We start from the raw sequence: 15,923 nt of genomic DNA on the forward strand, positions 1-15,923 counted from the left end.
ACTCCTAATTTAAGCAGCCGTTCCAAAAGTGTTCAGAGTGAAGACAAATATCAGGAGAGAAAAGAGAGAGCCTGGGAACAGAGCTTGTTGCTAAGGAACAAATGGAGTCAAATGTGAACGGAGAATTTGAAGGCTAGATGAGAGCAAGTTGCAATTATTTTTCTAGGGGCCCACAAAAGCCACAATTAAGGGCTGAGAAAGATGGATGCAATGGTTTAACAGGAAAATTATGGCTTGTTGGTGGGTCAGTGCTGGGCAGGGCCAGCCCCAGCCCTCACAGTTGTCCTCTGTGGTGCTGGCACCAATGGATTTGTGAGCCCAAGAGAAATGTGGTTGGGATTTTGAGGTTCTGTAATTTTTCTGTCCTTTAATTTAAAGGGAGAGCCCTCTTTCTTTTCCATTTCCACCACCACTACAAGTAGGGGAATTGGAGGGGCTTGGAAGCCAGAACCGTGGTCCTTCTGTCAGCAGTACCAGCAGGGTGGGGCAGCTTTGTCCATGCAGAGCCCAGGCAGGACACGTGCCCATCCAGCACCAGAGCACCCGGCACTGCCATGCCAGAGGGGCTCTCTGGGGCTTGGGTGGCCAACAAACTGTGTAAACACTGGGACTTAGTGCCTTAGAAGGACCCTGAAGCACTGTACATCCAGCTGTATGGACTTTCCAAAGAAGCTAAAGCAATCAGAAGGCTGGTTTGTTGTTCATTAGTTCCCAAACAGGATGGCTGTGACCTGGCAGGAGCACATCCTGCCGTGCCAGCCAGCCCTGATGCCTCCTGCCCAAGGCTGAACCCTCCTGGAAAGCTTGGTGTGTTCCCACACAAGGCTCCTAGCAGCCCTCACTCCTTATCTGTGTCCCAAGGGCTTTCCTGATAACCCAGCCTTGGTAAATAACCTCCCTCCTTCCCCCCTGCAAGGGCTGTGATACCTGGAGTTATCTCCTGGATGGAGCTGGTGGCCTTTGCTGGGAAGTTTCAGCTTTGTGGGAGTTGACCTCTGTTTTCCCTGGTTTGGCAGTGCCATCCCAGGGGGAGGAGCAGCTCCTTGCAGCCCTCTCACAGGTGTTGGTGTGCGGTAGTGTTTGATTCCAGCTCCTGGAAATGCCTGGTGGTGGCCACGTGGTGTTGCCAGAGAATCCTGGAGCGCTCTGGGGTGGGACCTTAAAGCTCATCTCGTTCCACCCCCCTGCCATGGGCAGGGACACCTTTCACAAGGCCAGGTTGCTCCAAGCCCCAAATGCAGCAGAAAATGCTGCTGTTCTCCTTTCCAGCTTCTCAGATTCTTTTGTACTGATCCATGTCAAAGAGCCCATTATGGGGGGACAGGGTGTCCCCAACAAAGCTCCCTCCTGACCTTTGCTTTTTCCCTACTCGGACAACGCCCATGTTGTTATTCCCTGCTTCAAAGAATGCTCTTCTACAAGAAGAGATGCAATTCATGGCAATAGGTCACAAGAAAGACTTATTAGATCATCTTACCCCTGCCCTTCCCAAAGTCCATCTCATGGGAAAACTGCTTCTGGCTGGAGTGCAGGTCAAGGATCACCCTGAGCAAAGTCCGCGCAGCACCAGCCCTGCTCTGTGATGGTCTGCAACGGGGGAAGCCCCAGAGGGCAATTTGGGCAGTTATGCTCTGCTTACCAGTGTGACCAGTACCCCACAAGTGGGACTGGCACAGGAGCTGTCCAGGGACCCAGGAGGGTGGTGGGAGCAGGCAGAGTGACATGGAGCCTCGTGCCCAAAGCACTGTGGCACAGGGGACAATGGAGCCCTCACAGAGGGAGCACCGGTGAGGGCATGGACACCGCTCCTGGCCTGGCCCTGCAGACCTGTCCCTCTCTCTTCCCTTCCCAGTGCTCCGTGACCTGTGGAAACGGGACCCAGAGACGCCCTGTCCACTGCAGCAACAGCACCGGGGCTGCGTGTGACCCTGCGGAGAGACCCAGCCCTGAAAGGGTTTGCTCCTTGCCACAGTGCCAGAAGAAATGGGATGGTGGCAATGCGGACTGGTCTGGCAGCGGCTCCTCCAGCAGGGAGATATTTAATGAAATCCATTACATCCCCAGCAACCACATTGCTAAATTTAACCCCTTAATCCCAAACATCCCGGAGTCCAATGATGTCAATGTCATCACCGAGGAGGACTTCTCAGCCAGGAAGGGAAATGTCTTTGTTGATGATTTTTACTACGATTATAACTTTATCAACTTCCATGAGGATCTGTCTTACTATCCCTTCACGGAGAAGGAGACCAAAGGTGAGGAGCCAAAGCCAGAGCTGAGCACTGATGACACGGAGGGGCCCCTGGAGCTGCCCACTGAGGCCCTGCTCACCACCGACCTGGGAGGAGAGAGCGAGGGCACCAGTGAGGAAAACACTTCAGCTCCTGTGGATGAACAAGAGACAGAGCCTGGGGATTTAGCCACGAATGACCTCCTGAGTGTGGTCCCTGAGGATGTGGGATCAGTCACTCCCAGACACACCACCCCTGGCTTTTTGGGTGAGGAGGGGGAGGATACAGTGCTTGTGCCCCACTCTGAGCATCACCCACCCACCCAGAGCTCCGTGAGCCACAACTCTGCAAAAAGCCGCGGCCACCTGCCCTGGGATGAACCCCACCAAGCTGTGCCCACCAGGACCAGCCCTGGGCAGGATGCCCCAGTCCATGGCCTCGCTCCCTGGGATCCCCACCCAGCTGATCCAGTGCCCACGGGCTGGGGCAGTGCTGATGTGGATGTGTCCCATGGGCCGGGAGCGGTGGGCAGCGGCGGCGATGGCCTTGTGAGCACAGAGGGATATGGCATGGCTGGGTCTGCAGGGAGAAGCCACGAGGACTCCAGGGAAATGGGTCTGGCCATCACCAGAGACATTAATGGTGCAGCTCCCCAGCCCATGGGGCAGCACGGGTGGGCAGGAATGCCAGAGGGGATGTTGGACACGCAGGCAGGTGGGCAATCCCGTGGGATGGAGAAAGTAGATCTCTCCTTGCCCACTCCACAGGCCCCGGGCTGGGAGGTGGCAGGGAGTGCTGGCAGCCCCCATCCTGCTGTGAGTCCCCCTCCTGTGGGTGCTGATGTGGCCCCCGTGGGGCAGGGAGGGCACCAGCTAGAGCTCCACAGCCCCACAGCCCCTTCCTCAACCCCCTCAGTGGCCACAACAGCCCCTCCAGTGTCCTTGTCCCCTGCCATGCCCGGGCCAGCCACCCAGCTCACCTCCAGTGGCCTCACCCAGCAGGATGCCCTGGCCCCAGCCATGCCCACAGCCCCAGCTCATGGCCCACCTGCCCACACAGCAGAGTTCCCCCTGGAATGGGGGACAGAGGGGTTGTCCCAGCTCCTGGATCCAGCATTGCCCCACACCAAGCTGACCTCCCATGGGACCCCACTCAGCGTCACTGCACCAAAGGAACCCTCACCGTGGGCACCCCCAGGGACATCTGCCTCCAGTGACGGGGGGCACGAGTTGTCCCAGCCCACCCCTTTGCCCCCCCCACTCTGGGAGAAGAGGCTGGAGGAGGAGGAGGCTCTGCTTCCACCATCGACCACCGCAGCAGCCACTGCCAAGCCCAGCTGGGAGGTCGGGAACTGGAGTGAGGTACGTGGTGAGCCCTGTTAAAAATATGACATGGCCAGTATGGATGTGAGACCTGTCCCTGTCCTGGCTGGCTCTGGGACATTGCTCTTGGCAGCAGTCAGTGGCTGGGGTCATTGGTGCTAGTTAAGAGACAGCTGGTAACCAAAAGTGAAAGGCACCCCCAGGCCCAGGGTGCTGCCCTATTTTCCCCTGAGCTGTGGGCAGCCGTGGCCATGGGAATCCTCCTGGGAGCAAACACTAAGGAGGGAGAGGAAGGATTAGAAAGAAACAACTGGAATGGGCTATGGAGGAGCATGTTCCTCCTCCTTCCCTGGGCTGAGAGCTGCCTGATGTGGGATTGCTTAGCGGGGAAAGGTCCTCTCCCCACATCATCCCACAGCCCCAGTTTACCCAGCACCCTCCCAGTGCCCATGGAAGAGGCAGGAGCTGAGTGCCCAGGGACCTTTCTGCTGGGTCAGCAGGCTCCCTCCTTGGCCAGACCCAGAGCTGGGGGGTCAGGGGCGTCGGGATGCAGAGCAGCAGGATCCCTGTGTTGCAGTGCTCGGCCACGTGCGGTGTGGGCGCGGTGTGGAGGCCCGTGCGCTGCAGCAGCGGCAGTGACAGTGGCTGTGCCGCGGCCGACAGGCCCGTCCCTGCCCGGAGGTGCTCCCTGAGACCCTGCTCAGCCTGGCGTGTGGGCAACTGGAGCAAGGTAAGGGAACCTGCCGGGAGGGAGTATCCCCAAAACGCACGGGACAAGGTGGGTGTGGGGTCACACCTGCTCCTGGGGAGGGCTCTTGCCCCATGGCTCACAGAGGCAGATGGTGGAGGTTTGCACTTGCCACAGAGTTTAAACTGCTCATCCCACAGTATTTTCATTTTTCCTGCTCTTGGGCTGGTGAAAAACGTCAGGAATCTGCAAAAGCTAAACAAAGTGATTTGAAAGGCCAGGTTGGGTGGAACTGGGCAGCCTGGTCTAGTGGGTGTCATCCCATGGTAGGGGCTTGGAACAAGATGGTCTTTAAGGTCCTTCCCAAACCATTCTGTGGTTCTATGATTTGTCAGTCTCTGGACAATGTTCTGGCCACTCTGCACTGCCAGGGGATGTTTGCAGTTGGGTTGGGTGAATTTGGTAGGTTTGGTGATGGGGAACAGCCCTCCTTGCTCTGGGTCATTGCTGTTCCTTGGGATCATCAATTCTTTAAGGCATAAAGACTGTGCTTGTCACAACTGGAAACCTCCTGGTTTCAGAGGGATGATAGTGACAGATGAGCTGCACACTGCTCTAGCTTGGCGTAGAGCAAGAGGGGAAAGGAGGTTGAGCGTCAACTCAACCCATCCCAATGCAGAGCTTGTCCCTGGGGTCACCTCCCATTCCCACAGGGATTCCCCCTGCACCGGCCCTCGCTGCCCTTCCCCAGCGTGGTGCTGTGTCCTTTCCCAGTGCTCCAGGAGCTGCGGCAGGGGCACAAAGGTTCGGGATGTTCACTGCATCGACACCAGAGACCAGCGGCTGCTGCGGCCCTTCCACTGCCAGGCCGTGCTCTCCCAGCCCCCGGCACAGCTGCCGTGCCAGAGCGTGCCGTGTCTGGACTGGTACACGTCCTCCTGGAGAGAGGTAGGGGCTGGCCGGGGGCACAGCTCGTCCCATCCCCTGCCAGAGCACGGACACCTTCCACTATCCCAGGCTGCTCCAAGTCCCGTCCAGCCTGGCCTTGGACACTGCCAGGGATCCAGGGGCAGCCACAGCTTCTCTGGGCACCCTGTGCCAGGGCCTCACCCCCTCACAGGAAACAATTCCTTCCCAGCATCCCATCTACGCCTGTCCTCTGGCAGCGGGAACCCATTCCCTGTATCCCGTCCCTCCATCCCTTGTCCCAGGTCCCTCTCCAGCTCTCCTGGAGCCCCTTTAGGCCCTGGAAGGGGCTCTGAGCTCTCCCTGGAGCCTTCTCCTCTCCAGGCGAAGACGCCCAGCTGTCTCCAGGGCAGAGGGGCTGCAGCGCTCAGCCCCTGACGGCGCTGCCCGCTGTGTCCCGCAGTGCTCGGAGCCGTGTGGCGGCGGGGAGCAGGCGCGGCTGGTGACGTGCCCGGAGCCGGGGCGCTGCGAGGAGACGCTGCGGCCCAACAGCACCCGGCCCTGCAACACCCAGCCCTGCACCACCTGGGTGGTGGGGTCCTGGGGGCAGGTGAGCGGGGGCTGCTCCCCTCCACGGGGAATTGGAGCGAACGGGGGGGATCCCAGCCCTCCCGAGCGCTGCGGTGGCGCTGGGGGCTCTGCGGGACACGGGGAGGGGTCCCCCAGCCTGACCCCGGGGTGCCGCTCCCGCAGTGCTCGGCTCCCTGCGGAGGGGGCATCCAGCGGCGCCAGGTCAAGTGCATCGACACCAGGACGGGGGTGGCCGAGGAGGACAGCAGCCTGTGCGACCACGAGCCCTGGCCAGAGAGCACCCAGAAGTGCAACCCCCAGGACTGCGACAGCTCCGAGCCGGGTGAGCAGCAGTCAAAACCAGTCTGAAAAATGATGTGGGAAGTCTGTGGGGAGATAGAGCGAGTGTTTCATACATGGATTGTGTAAGGCTGACTTGGGTAATTGATAATTAAGTGGGAATGTTATAACCGTCTGTAAATGTCCGGAGCATCCGTCCCTCAAGGGGCCAAGCAGGGTTTTGCTGGCACGGATGTGAGCTGGGATGTGCTTGTTGGAGTCAGCAGTGTCACCCAGCACAGGGACACCCGAGGGACCCCTTGGGCTGTGGGGTGAAGGGACCCCATTCAGGGGCAAGGGGCATTCAGGAAAAGGAGGGCAGAGGGGAATAGCCAGTGATGGAGCTCTCAGGAACCTGTTTAGTGGTAAAGTCCCAAAACACAAGACTTGTGAAACAAGCTGGGCCCAGCATTAGAAAATGGAATAAAGGAGGAGTTCTCCAGCATCTTCAGGTGTGTCTGAGCAAGTGCCCCAGGGAGCCAGCCCCATTTTAACCCATTTTTCATTTAACTGCCGTGCTGCAGCCACAGTGCTTGGCTACACCACGGGCATTCACTTGGCTTCTCCTGCCTCCTCCACTCACAGATACATCCCAAGCACCAGGCAGTTCCCTGAGAGACAGAAATCTGGGGGCTGCAAGGGTTAACAGCATTTACAGAAAAGCAATATCATAAGGGATTAGATGTCACTGATATCAGCATGTCAATCATTTATCAGCTTTATCTTTTTAATGTGTCTGTGCAAAAGAAAAGCTCTTTGGCTGCCGAGATAGTATTGTTGGACCTCCAGGAGGTTTGTTGGATACAGGGAGGGCTGAGAGATGGAGCAGGGTGGGCAGGGGGGCAGCAGTAGCTGGTGCCTGGAGTAGAGGAGCCGGATCCATGGCTGCATCCATGCAGGTGCCCTCTGCAGCCTGGGACACCCATGTCACCCTTCCAGCTCTTTGTGTTTATCCCATGTCCAGGGTGTTCCTCCTAACACCTATTCCAGAGCGGGCAGGAACGTTAGCTTTGATTAACTGGGATTTGGGCACTGGCTCTGTTGGCCATCAGGATGTTTTTAGCCATTAATCTGCTCCTTTTTGGAGCATTTGCAGGGCCATGGGACACTCCAGTATTTAGGAAATGATGAGTCAGCCCTGCTCAAGAAACAGTGTGCGGTTCCGGCTGTTTTGGTCAGGGGAAAATTTCCATGCCAGGCTTGGTGATGAGAGCTGTGGAGCCAAGGCCAGACCAGAATAACCACTGAGATGTGTAGGAAGCACACAAATAACTGGTAAAATCCTGGATCAAAAATGACATAAATGCTCTGGCTGCAGCCCAGGGCAGGAAACGCCTCTTGGAAATACAAACGTTTCCAGCCAAAGCATGAAGGGGAACAAAACTTTCACATGGCAGGAAATCCCAGATGTGTAAATGCACAGTCAAAGGCTCCCAGAAAGACATAAATGTAACTCAGCCCTTTCCTGTGCTTTAAGGGATCTTTACTGCACAAGATGGATTCAGGCTGGAGCGATCCATGTTGCTGTGAGGAGCACAAGGAACCTCTCCCTCTTCTGGCATCAGGTGCTCTGGTACCAGCAGAGCCAGGGCTGGGTCTGTGAGTGGCAATGTCCTCACTGGACACAAAATTGCCAATAACCCCAGAAGGGTTTAAATGTTCAAGCCATTATCAGATGGATTTTGAGCAGAGATGAAACAGATGAAGCACAAACAAACATCTCACAGCAATCAGCTCCTCAATTAAAGGAGGTCGGGATTAATTAGAACCAGAGTCCTGAGCTGTTGCCAGGTTATAAATTAATTGAAGATTCCACCGAGGTTATTTTTGAATGTGGCTGCTGTTTTACAGCTGCAGCCAGCTGTGAGTGTGTCCCTAGATAGCTCCTGGGAGCTTCAGAGCCGTGGGCACCCCAGTGCCTCCATGTGATGCTCCAGAGGCTAGGGACATTTATCTGGGAATTGTTTATGGCGTCTTGGAAAGGAGCTGAGCCCCAGGTCCTGCATGAGGGCCTGGAAGAACCTGCTGCAGTTTATCCAGCAGATCAGAGAGGTTTAAACCAGAAAAGTGGGAATTGCTGCATACAGGAGGAGGAAGCAGGGGATGAACGGAGCTGGTCACTTGGCTGGTCACTGCAGGGTGGGGGCTGTGCTGGACACGGCTTTTGGGCAGACCCTGGTGGTGGTGACACATCCCTGCTCAGGACAGAGCAGGGCAGCCGCAGGTGCTCGTTGTGGTCATGCCATGGAAGGAATCATTTCTCCAGATCCAATACCAGGGAGGTCTCTGAGTTCCCCAAATTTGCCCCAGGCAGGTGATGGGGCCAGTTCTTGGCTCCAACAGCAAACACGGCTGTTCCACAGGTGTCTCAGCTTGGAATTCCAGAGGGGTGAGGTAAAGACTTCACTGGCTCAAGGACAAGTGTGTATAAAGCGGTGCAGTTCCTCTGGGAGCGGGACAAAGCAGCGGGATGGAGCTCAGCCCCGTGTCCCAGGAGCTCAGCCCCATGTCCCAGGAGCAGCCAGCACGGGGGATCGTGCTGGGGGGCTGTGGGAGCAGCAATGCCTGGGGGGGGCCAAAGAATGAAGCCCCTGCTCACACTGGGTCAATCCCAGACACCCATCACTCTCCAACTGCTCCCGTTTGCCGGCTCATTATCCAGGGCTGGCTGGATCTCGAGTTGCCACAAGATTAGTTGGCAATTAAATGTGGTGCTCCTGCTTGCTCTCAGTAAGGAAGTGAAATTGTTCATGGTTCTGCAAGTCACAGAGTTTGTCCACAAGGGATCCATGGGGGAAATAATTGCAGCAAATCCTAATTTTCTCTGTCATTTGAGCGTGTAAGTCCCTATCTGAGTGGTGAGGCCAGGAGGTGCTGCTGAGTGAGGCATGGAGAGCAATTAATTAACTGCTAATTAACAACAGGAGTCAGTGGGAAAGGGATGCTCTGGAAAGGACTCCCTCTTTTGATAAAATGTAGGAGAAAGATGTTGCCGGCAGCAGGACTGACACCTGAAAACTGGGGGGTTTGTGGTTTTCTCCCAGTTTTCCCAGCTGTGGCCGTGTCAGTGCCAGCCTGTGCAGGCCAAGCTGGCAGCTGGGGGTACCTCCCATCCATCCCGTCCATCTCATCATGCTGACCAGAGACCACAGGGAGGCACCTCGGCCCCAGAGCAGGACCCTGGGATAATTTACTTGTTAAATTCAGCCCTGTCTCTGAGAGCATCCCAAGGGCCAGAGGTCAGCAGCCTAATTCCCTGGATTTGCTAGCTCAGCTCTAAGCTCAACCAGCTCAACCTTTCCTTGTTTTTACAAAACGTGTTCCAGGAAGTTTATTTTTCCCAGGAATAAAAGTAAAAGCTTAAGTCTGGCTGGCAGAAGCTTAAATGAAATTTAAAGCAACTTCCACACCGACCTAAAAAAACAGCCCAAAAAAAAGTGGGGGTTTTCAGTCTCTAATGTGCTGACTTAGCCTGGATTTTTAAAGCCCTGCTTTAAGCTATTTCTTTAGCCTAAAATTTGGCATGGACTTATGGAACATGTGTCCAAATGAAGTGTGAGGATTATATAAAAAAATTGTTACCAGAAAGAAATAGCAGTAAAAGGATTACATGAAAATTGGGTGGGTTCTGTAGGTCCCCCTCTGAAGAGCTGACAAATTAAGTGCTTATTACACTTTCCCTTGCCGAAGACAGAATTCCAGGGAGGAATCATGAGCTCGGCCAAGAGTTTCAGACCTGAGCCTGACCCTGCACACATCCACCCTGAGACTGCATCAGGATCTGGGAAAGTGATGGGAACTCAACCCCTCAGCAACTCCCATTGACTTCACTGAGTTCAGGGAGCACTTGGAAAACGCTCTCAGGCACAGGGTGGGATTGTGGGGGTGTCCTGTGCAGGGCCAGGAGGTGGACTGAATGATCCCTGTGGGTCCCTTCCAATTCAGGTGTTTTATGATTCTATGAGGTCATTTTGCTTTGGACCCCTGGGGTCCTGCCGGGGTCTCCTGTAAGGTCAGCAGAGCCTCCAGCCAAGGGTGGTGGCTCTTCTCCCCCATCCCCAAGCCCATCCCAGCTGTTTTCCACAGTAATCCCATACCTTTGTGAATAAGGAGGTGTTCAGAGAGCAGTAACCCCTGGCAGGGTGGGCTCATTGCTGCCTGGGCATGGCGCAGGGACAGGAATTTCCTGACAGGCCCAGGGTGCTGACCCGCTGGAAGGGGATCAGGAAAGAGCTAAACCGTCACTCCAAGCCTGGAAAGCAGCCTCTCAGTGTGAGCCTCCAGCAGCCTGGCCTTCACAGCTCTTTCCAGGGAAGGCAGGAGGCAGCTTGATTGTGATCCATAAATAACTTTCTAGGAAGCTGCGATAAACCCAGTGAGTGCTAAAAATACCGAGGGGCTGGGCAGGGTCTGCCCAGGCAGAGCATCCCCCACCAGTACCCAGGACATTCCCACCCATTCATGGGCATCCAGGCTGATTCCCACTCTCATGGAACACCCCTGAGGTGTTTTAGGAGCCCTGCTGAGCCATCCCTGTCCTGCAACAAACAGGAATACCTGTATTCCTGTGCTCCAACGTCCCGATGCAACAGGGCCCTGGGGGTTCAGGGGGTGCCTTGTGGAGCCACAGGGATGCTCCCAGGGAATATTATCCTGAGAGCCCAGTGGAGCATAGCACCAGCAAGTACTTCCCTTTTCCCGATGGCTCCAGTGCTCTCACAGCAGGTCTGGGATGTGCTGCACTCCTGGCCTGGCCCTCACCGGGCTGTGCGGAGATTTCTTATCTGCTCTGCTCACCCAGCAGGGAAAATCCCAGCACACAGGGGCTGGAGCGAGCCCCCAGCCTGGAGGGGTGCTGTGAAGCCGGGATCCCCTCAATTGCACTCTGTCAGCACTGTTGGATCCAGCAGTGCTGGTGATAAATGGCTTTTTTGGGACAGAGGGATGCTCTGGCCAGGCACAAAGAGCTGCAGCTCGGGAGGCAGAGAGGAAATACCTCAGCTGAAACAGAAAATAAATTTTAGAGCAGTGTGGTGACCTTCTCACTGCTGGGCTGGGGGAGGGGGCTGTGACTGAAATCCCAAACCAGGGGAGAAGTCTCTGTTCTGCATCTGCCGCGTCTTTCACATCGGCCGCGGGTCGGCTCATCCCGTGGGAATCGGGGCAGCAGCCGTTCCCTCAGCACAGCCTTTGTTCCCAGAGGGGACAGGCCGAGGGGCAGTGGTCAGCGAGAGCTCCCCTGGCTCAGTCCTGGTGTTTCCCCTGCAGAGAAGTGTCCTGAGAAAGAGAAAAGCCCATTTACCTGCCCCATTTCTGCCCCTGCTCTGCATGGTCGTGGTGGACGGTGCCCAGGGAGAAGCAATGGGGGGGGTTGGCCCCAGAGTGCATCAACTCTGCCCTTTTCCAGAGAAAAGCTGTCATTTATTTTAATTCCTTGTACAGGAGGCAAAATTGGAATCACAGAATCACGGATTTTAAGCTGAGGCTCCTTTTTGAGTTGGTGTAATTTAAGCAAGTGTTATACCACTGGATGAGAAGCTGCAGGCTCAGGGAGTCGTGCCTTGCTCTGAGATAAATTAGAGAAGGAGGAAATCAGAAGTTCAAACAAACCAACTATGTATTCATAGAAACAGCGTGTATTTGGTGGTGGGTGCCTGCTGCTGGACTGAGCCCAGGCGGGGCCTGGTGCAGCCTGGTCTGGCTGGTTGTGGAGCTGGGGCTGCTGATCGTGCAGGGAGGGCTCTCCCCTCTTTGCCACATCCCAGCCTCTTCCCTGGGATGCATGTCCCACATCACTCATGGGATGATGTCTCACAGCAGCCCATGGGATCCGTGGGGTGGCAGGTGTGAGGCAGTTTTAGGTGGGATGTCCCACCCACCCTCTCACTCCCTGGGCAGTGCTCACTGTGAAACCCAAACCCCTGACCTGCTGCTCCTGGCCCTGGAGTGGGAGCTGGGATTTCCAGACGGTTTGAAGAGAGGAAACAGTTCCTGCAAACAGTTTGCTCAGCCTAGGGGTGACTCAGCTGGGGCGGCCAGGCTGTGGCCCGTGGGCAGCACCGTCGCTGCTGCAGCTGCCCGGGCACTCCCCCACAGCAGAGCCGGGGCTGCCACTGGAGCAGCCGTTCCCAAAACAAAGTCCATCCTCAGAGCAGCTCCAGCGTTGTTCTGAGGTCTGCAGGACACCTGCAGGAAGCGAACCAGATGATGCAGGTTCTCAAAATAACCTAAACAATTCAAAGGAAGAGGAATGCTGGCCTTTCTGCCACTCTGCTGGCACTGGGGGGGGGCTGGGGACTGGCAGGAGGTGTCAGTACAGGGGGGTTTGTCCCCCTGCACCTCACCTCTGTTCCTGGGAGCATTGCTGCCCTGGGAAGATGTTTTGGAGCTGCCAGAAGCAGCACAGGTGTGGTTTCTGCTGGGAATGGGAAATGCCACGGCACGTCCCTGCACGGCAGTGCCCAGGTGCAGGAGGGCTCTGCGCTGGGGGAGCTCTGTCTGTGTCTCTCCAGCCAGTGCCAGCTTCCATAGAATCCTGGAACTGTTTGGGTTGGAAGGGACCTTAATGATCATCTCGTTCCACCCCCTGCCATGTGCAGGGACATTTTCACATCAGACACCTGATGACCCTGGTGGCACTGGCACTGACACCCTCCTTGTCCTCCTCCCTGCCCTCCAGGTGTCCCCTGCGAGCGTGACCGCCTGACCTTCGCCTTCTGCCAGACGCTGCGGCTGCTGGGCAGGTGCCACCTGCCCACCGTCCACGTCCAGTGCTGCCGGAGCTGCCGCCAGCACGGGCTGCTGGCAGGGCCCGGCCGGGACCGCGGCGACGAGCGGCTCTCCCGGAGGTGACAGGACCGTCCCGAGGGCGCCGGGATCCGCGGTGGCTCCCTGTGGCTGCTGAGCCACGGCCAGGACTGGTGGCTCTGCCACTGCCCAGGGAGGCCCCGGGCTCTCTAATTCGTGCTACTCTCTAATGGTGCTCAAACCATCAGTGAGGCTGGTGGGGCTGGGGGTGCAGATCCCGCTGCTCCTGACAGAGATTCCATGACCTGTCGGGGTCACGCTGCCCTGGGGGACCAGCAGGGAGGCTTTTTGGGGAAGGGGAGCTGAAAACAGCAATAATTTGGGGAAGACCTCTCAGAAATGCTTATGGTGCTATCATTTGACATTTGCAGCCTCTCGAAGGTGTTGGCTGGCCAGCACAAACCTTGACTTTTATTATTATTTTTATATATCTGAAGTGAGCATCCAGCATTTTGCTGGCTCTGCCGACCCTTTGGGGTAGGGATTTTTTTCCTTTAAGGGACTTGAAGCTGGCAACCCATTCCTGTAATTTTCATTAAAATGTTTATGCACTGAAGCTAAATAGATTTAATTTAAGAAGTGGAGACAGGGCAGAGGACTAAAGTTTCAGCTTCAGTTGGGGGTGTGCAGGGCTCTGTACCCCATCTCCCCACTGCTGGCTTTCTCTGCCAAACCCATTGCTGTGTCCCTCTGGAGCAGAGGGGATCATCAGGGACACCAAGGTTTGGAGTCCACCAGCTCATTCCCTTGCATGTATGTGGGCAGGAGAGGGAAGCTGCCCTGGCAGTGGGTGGCACATCCCCTCCTTCGTGGGCAGCCAATGCTCAGCCCCTGGATTTCTGTATGTGTAGCAGTTTAATGCTCAGTTAAGGTGTTTTTCTGTGGCCTTACAGGCTAAACCCTTTTTTTCCTGCTTATCTAGATTCTCCTCTGTTAAGGTTAGCTGATTTTTAACTAGAATATCCAATTTACTCTGAGGCACAGCCCCTACCGCCTGCTCTCGGAGCGGTGTGGGAATGAATCCCTCCCTGTCTTGGGGAGGGTTTGCTGGCAGGTTGGTCTCTGAAGGTGGGCAGGAGCATTTAGGTAGGAATTCCTTTCCCTATTACTCTTCAGGCTGTGGAGGATGCCCAAAAACTGGGGGACCTTTAGGGGCAACACTCCCTGCACTGGGCAGAGTCAGGCTGGAGCCCGTCCCAGGCTGCACAGCTCCAGATGCATCTCCCTGGGCTGTCAGGAGCAACACTCAGTCCAAACAGGGAAATTCCTGTGTGCGATTTGTATGTAAAACACAAGCCGTGACTTCACCATTTGTGCTTTATTCTGTTCCAAGGTGATGTAAATTTTTTATGTTCCAAGAGCCTGTGTTCAGTCCTGGTTTCTTTGTCCCCAGCACCATCTGTCCCCCACCCTGTCACCCTCCCGGGATTGCAGAGGGACAACCCTTGTGTTGGGGTCTGATGGCCACAGCTCATGAGTGTGTTAAATTAAACAGTTACTGAAGGAAACAGGTGGGTTTCACATTTTCTCTTCCCCTTGGGGAATTCTGAGGGAGTTTTCAGTTAATTTGAGGTGGTTCAGGCACTGGCAGCAGGAAGGAACGATCAGTTTGCATCTGAAAATTATTCACAGCTCGTGTTTGCAACTGGAATGTGTTGATTAAAACTTATGAGCTGGGTTGATGGGGTAAATCAGTTCTGCAGATCTGTGTTACAGGATCTGGTGAGCCCCTCCTGCAGTGCCTTTCCATGTGCAGGGTCCCATCTGTGGCTGGTTGAGGCATGGGATAATCCCTCCTGTGGGACACCAGGCCATGGCCAGAGCCCAGTGCCCACCTATGCCTCATGTCCCTGGGGTCCCTAGCAGGACCTTTGTGTCTCTTTGGCACAGGGAAATGCAGCAGCCAGGAAGAACCTTTTCCTTTCAACCAGAAACCTCTCAATTTCAACCCCAAACCCTCCTGTTTCAGCCCCAAATTGGTGTCCCCGGAAGGGCCAGCCCCACCAGGCACTGGGGTTTGCAGAGTGTGGTGGCCCCAGCCCTGCTGTGACCTTCAGCTGTCACAACAGAGCCCTGGGCCGGGGTGTCCCTCTGGGAAGGGCTGAGCCAAGCCCATTCCCAAGCACCTGGGCCAGGAGCTGCAGGATTTACTGCAAACCCAAACCACAGCAGCCCCCGAGCCCAGCAGTGCCTGAGGGGTGTGTGGACACTGAGGCTGGAGAAGGTTGGATCACAGTGTGGGAATTTCTGTATGAAGGGCAATTCATCTGATTTTTAGCCACACAACAAGCCAGGCCTCCCACCAGCACAGAAACTGCATTATCAGTGACAGGAGCACACATCTGGCTAAAGTATCTGCAATATTTTCTTGCAGTGAGACACCTCCAGTGAGTGTCTCTGGAAGGAGGCTCTTCATAAGGGCCTGGAGAGGGGGAATGGTTTCCCACTGACAGAGGGCAGGGTTGGATGAGATATAGAAATGCCTTTTTTCTTCTTCTAAAGATGCTTTTATTGTCTCAACACAAGCAGGATGTTAGTCAGACAGAGCTGCTGCAGTGGGGCAAAAGGGAAGGAGGAAAGGGCTCATGGATCAAAAGATGTTTGAAATAGGATCATGGAATGGTTTGGGTGGGAAGGGAGCTTGAAGCCCACCCAGTTCCTCCCCATGGCAGGGGGTGGAACTGGATGGGCTTTAAGCTCCCTTCCCACCCAAACCATTCCGTGATTCCATGATCTCCTGGAAGACTCTCTGAGAGAGTCTTAGGCTTCAGATCGGAAATCAGACCTTTGTGACTCCCTTGGTCACCTCCAGACATTTCCATACTGGAGACAGGAAGGAAGAGGAGCTTGTTAACTGGGAAGCAGCAGCTGCTTTTGCAGGAGCTTGTTTGTGTCTCAGATCCACGGGAACACTCCAAGCGCTTCCGCAGCCCTGGGAGCCGCCAGCTCTGCTGGCAGAGCACCTGTGGTTTGCAGCTCTCAGACCTCACCAAGGGCCTCTGTCCAGCCCAGATGATCTCAGCTGGAGCATTTTAATTCCCAAGGAGCCAGAGGGGTCAT

The 15,923-nt window shown here is 55.7% G+C and overlaps 1 protein-coding gene across 1 annotated transcript in view; it reads left to right on the forward strand.

Annotated features, from left to right (window-relative positions):
• The window catches only part of ADAMTS7 (ADAM metallopeptidase with thrombospondin type 1 motif 7), a 34,199-nt gene extending 19,828 nt beyond the window's left edge, over nucleotides 1-14,371 (forward strand). The window contains exons 19-24 of the mRNA XM_032123182.1: nucleotides 1,853-3,592; nucleotides 4,131-4,283; nucleotides 5,016-5,189; nucleotides 5,611-5,757; nucleotides 5,901-6,060; nucleotides 12,736-14,371. Of these exons, the coding sequence (XP_031979073.1) occupies nucleotides 1,853-3,592; nucleotides 4,131-4,283; nucleotides 5,016-5,189; nucleotides 5,611-5,757; nucleotides 5,901-6,060; nucleotides 12,736-12,908 (2,547 nt within the window). The 3' untranslated portion in view covers nucleotides 12,909-14,371. The remainder of the gene's footprint in view (nucleotides 1-1,852; nucleotides 3,593-4,130; nucleotides 4,284-5,015; nucleotides 5,190-5,610; nucleotides 5,758-5,900; nucleotides 6,061-12,735) is intronic.
• The last annotated feature ends 1,552 nt before the right edge of the window (nucleotides 14,372-15,923 follow it).

Source organism: Corvus moneduloides, chromosome 13, assembly GCF_009650955.1.
Source record: "Corvus moneduloides isolate bCorMon1 chromosome 13, bCorMon1.pri, whole genome shotgun sequence".
Classification (NCBI taxonomy): domain Eukaryota; kingdom Metazoa; phylum Chordata; class Aves; order Passeriformes; family Corvidae; genus Corvus; species Corvus moneduloides.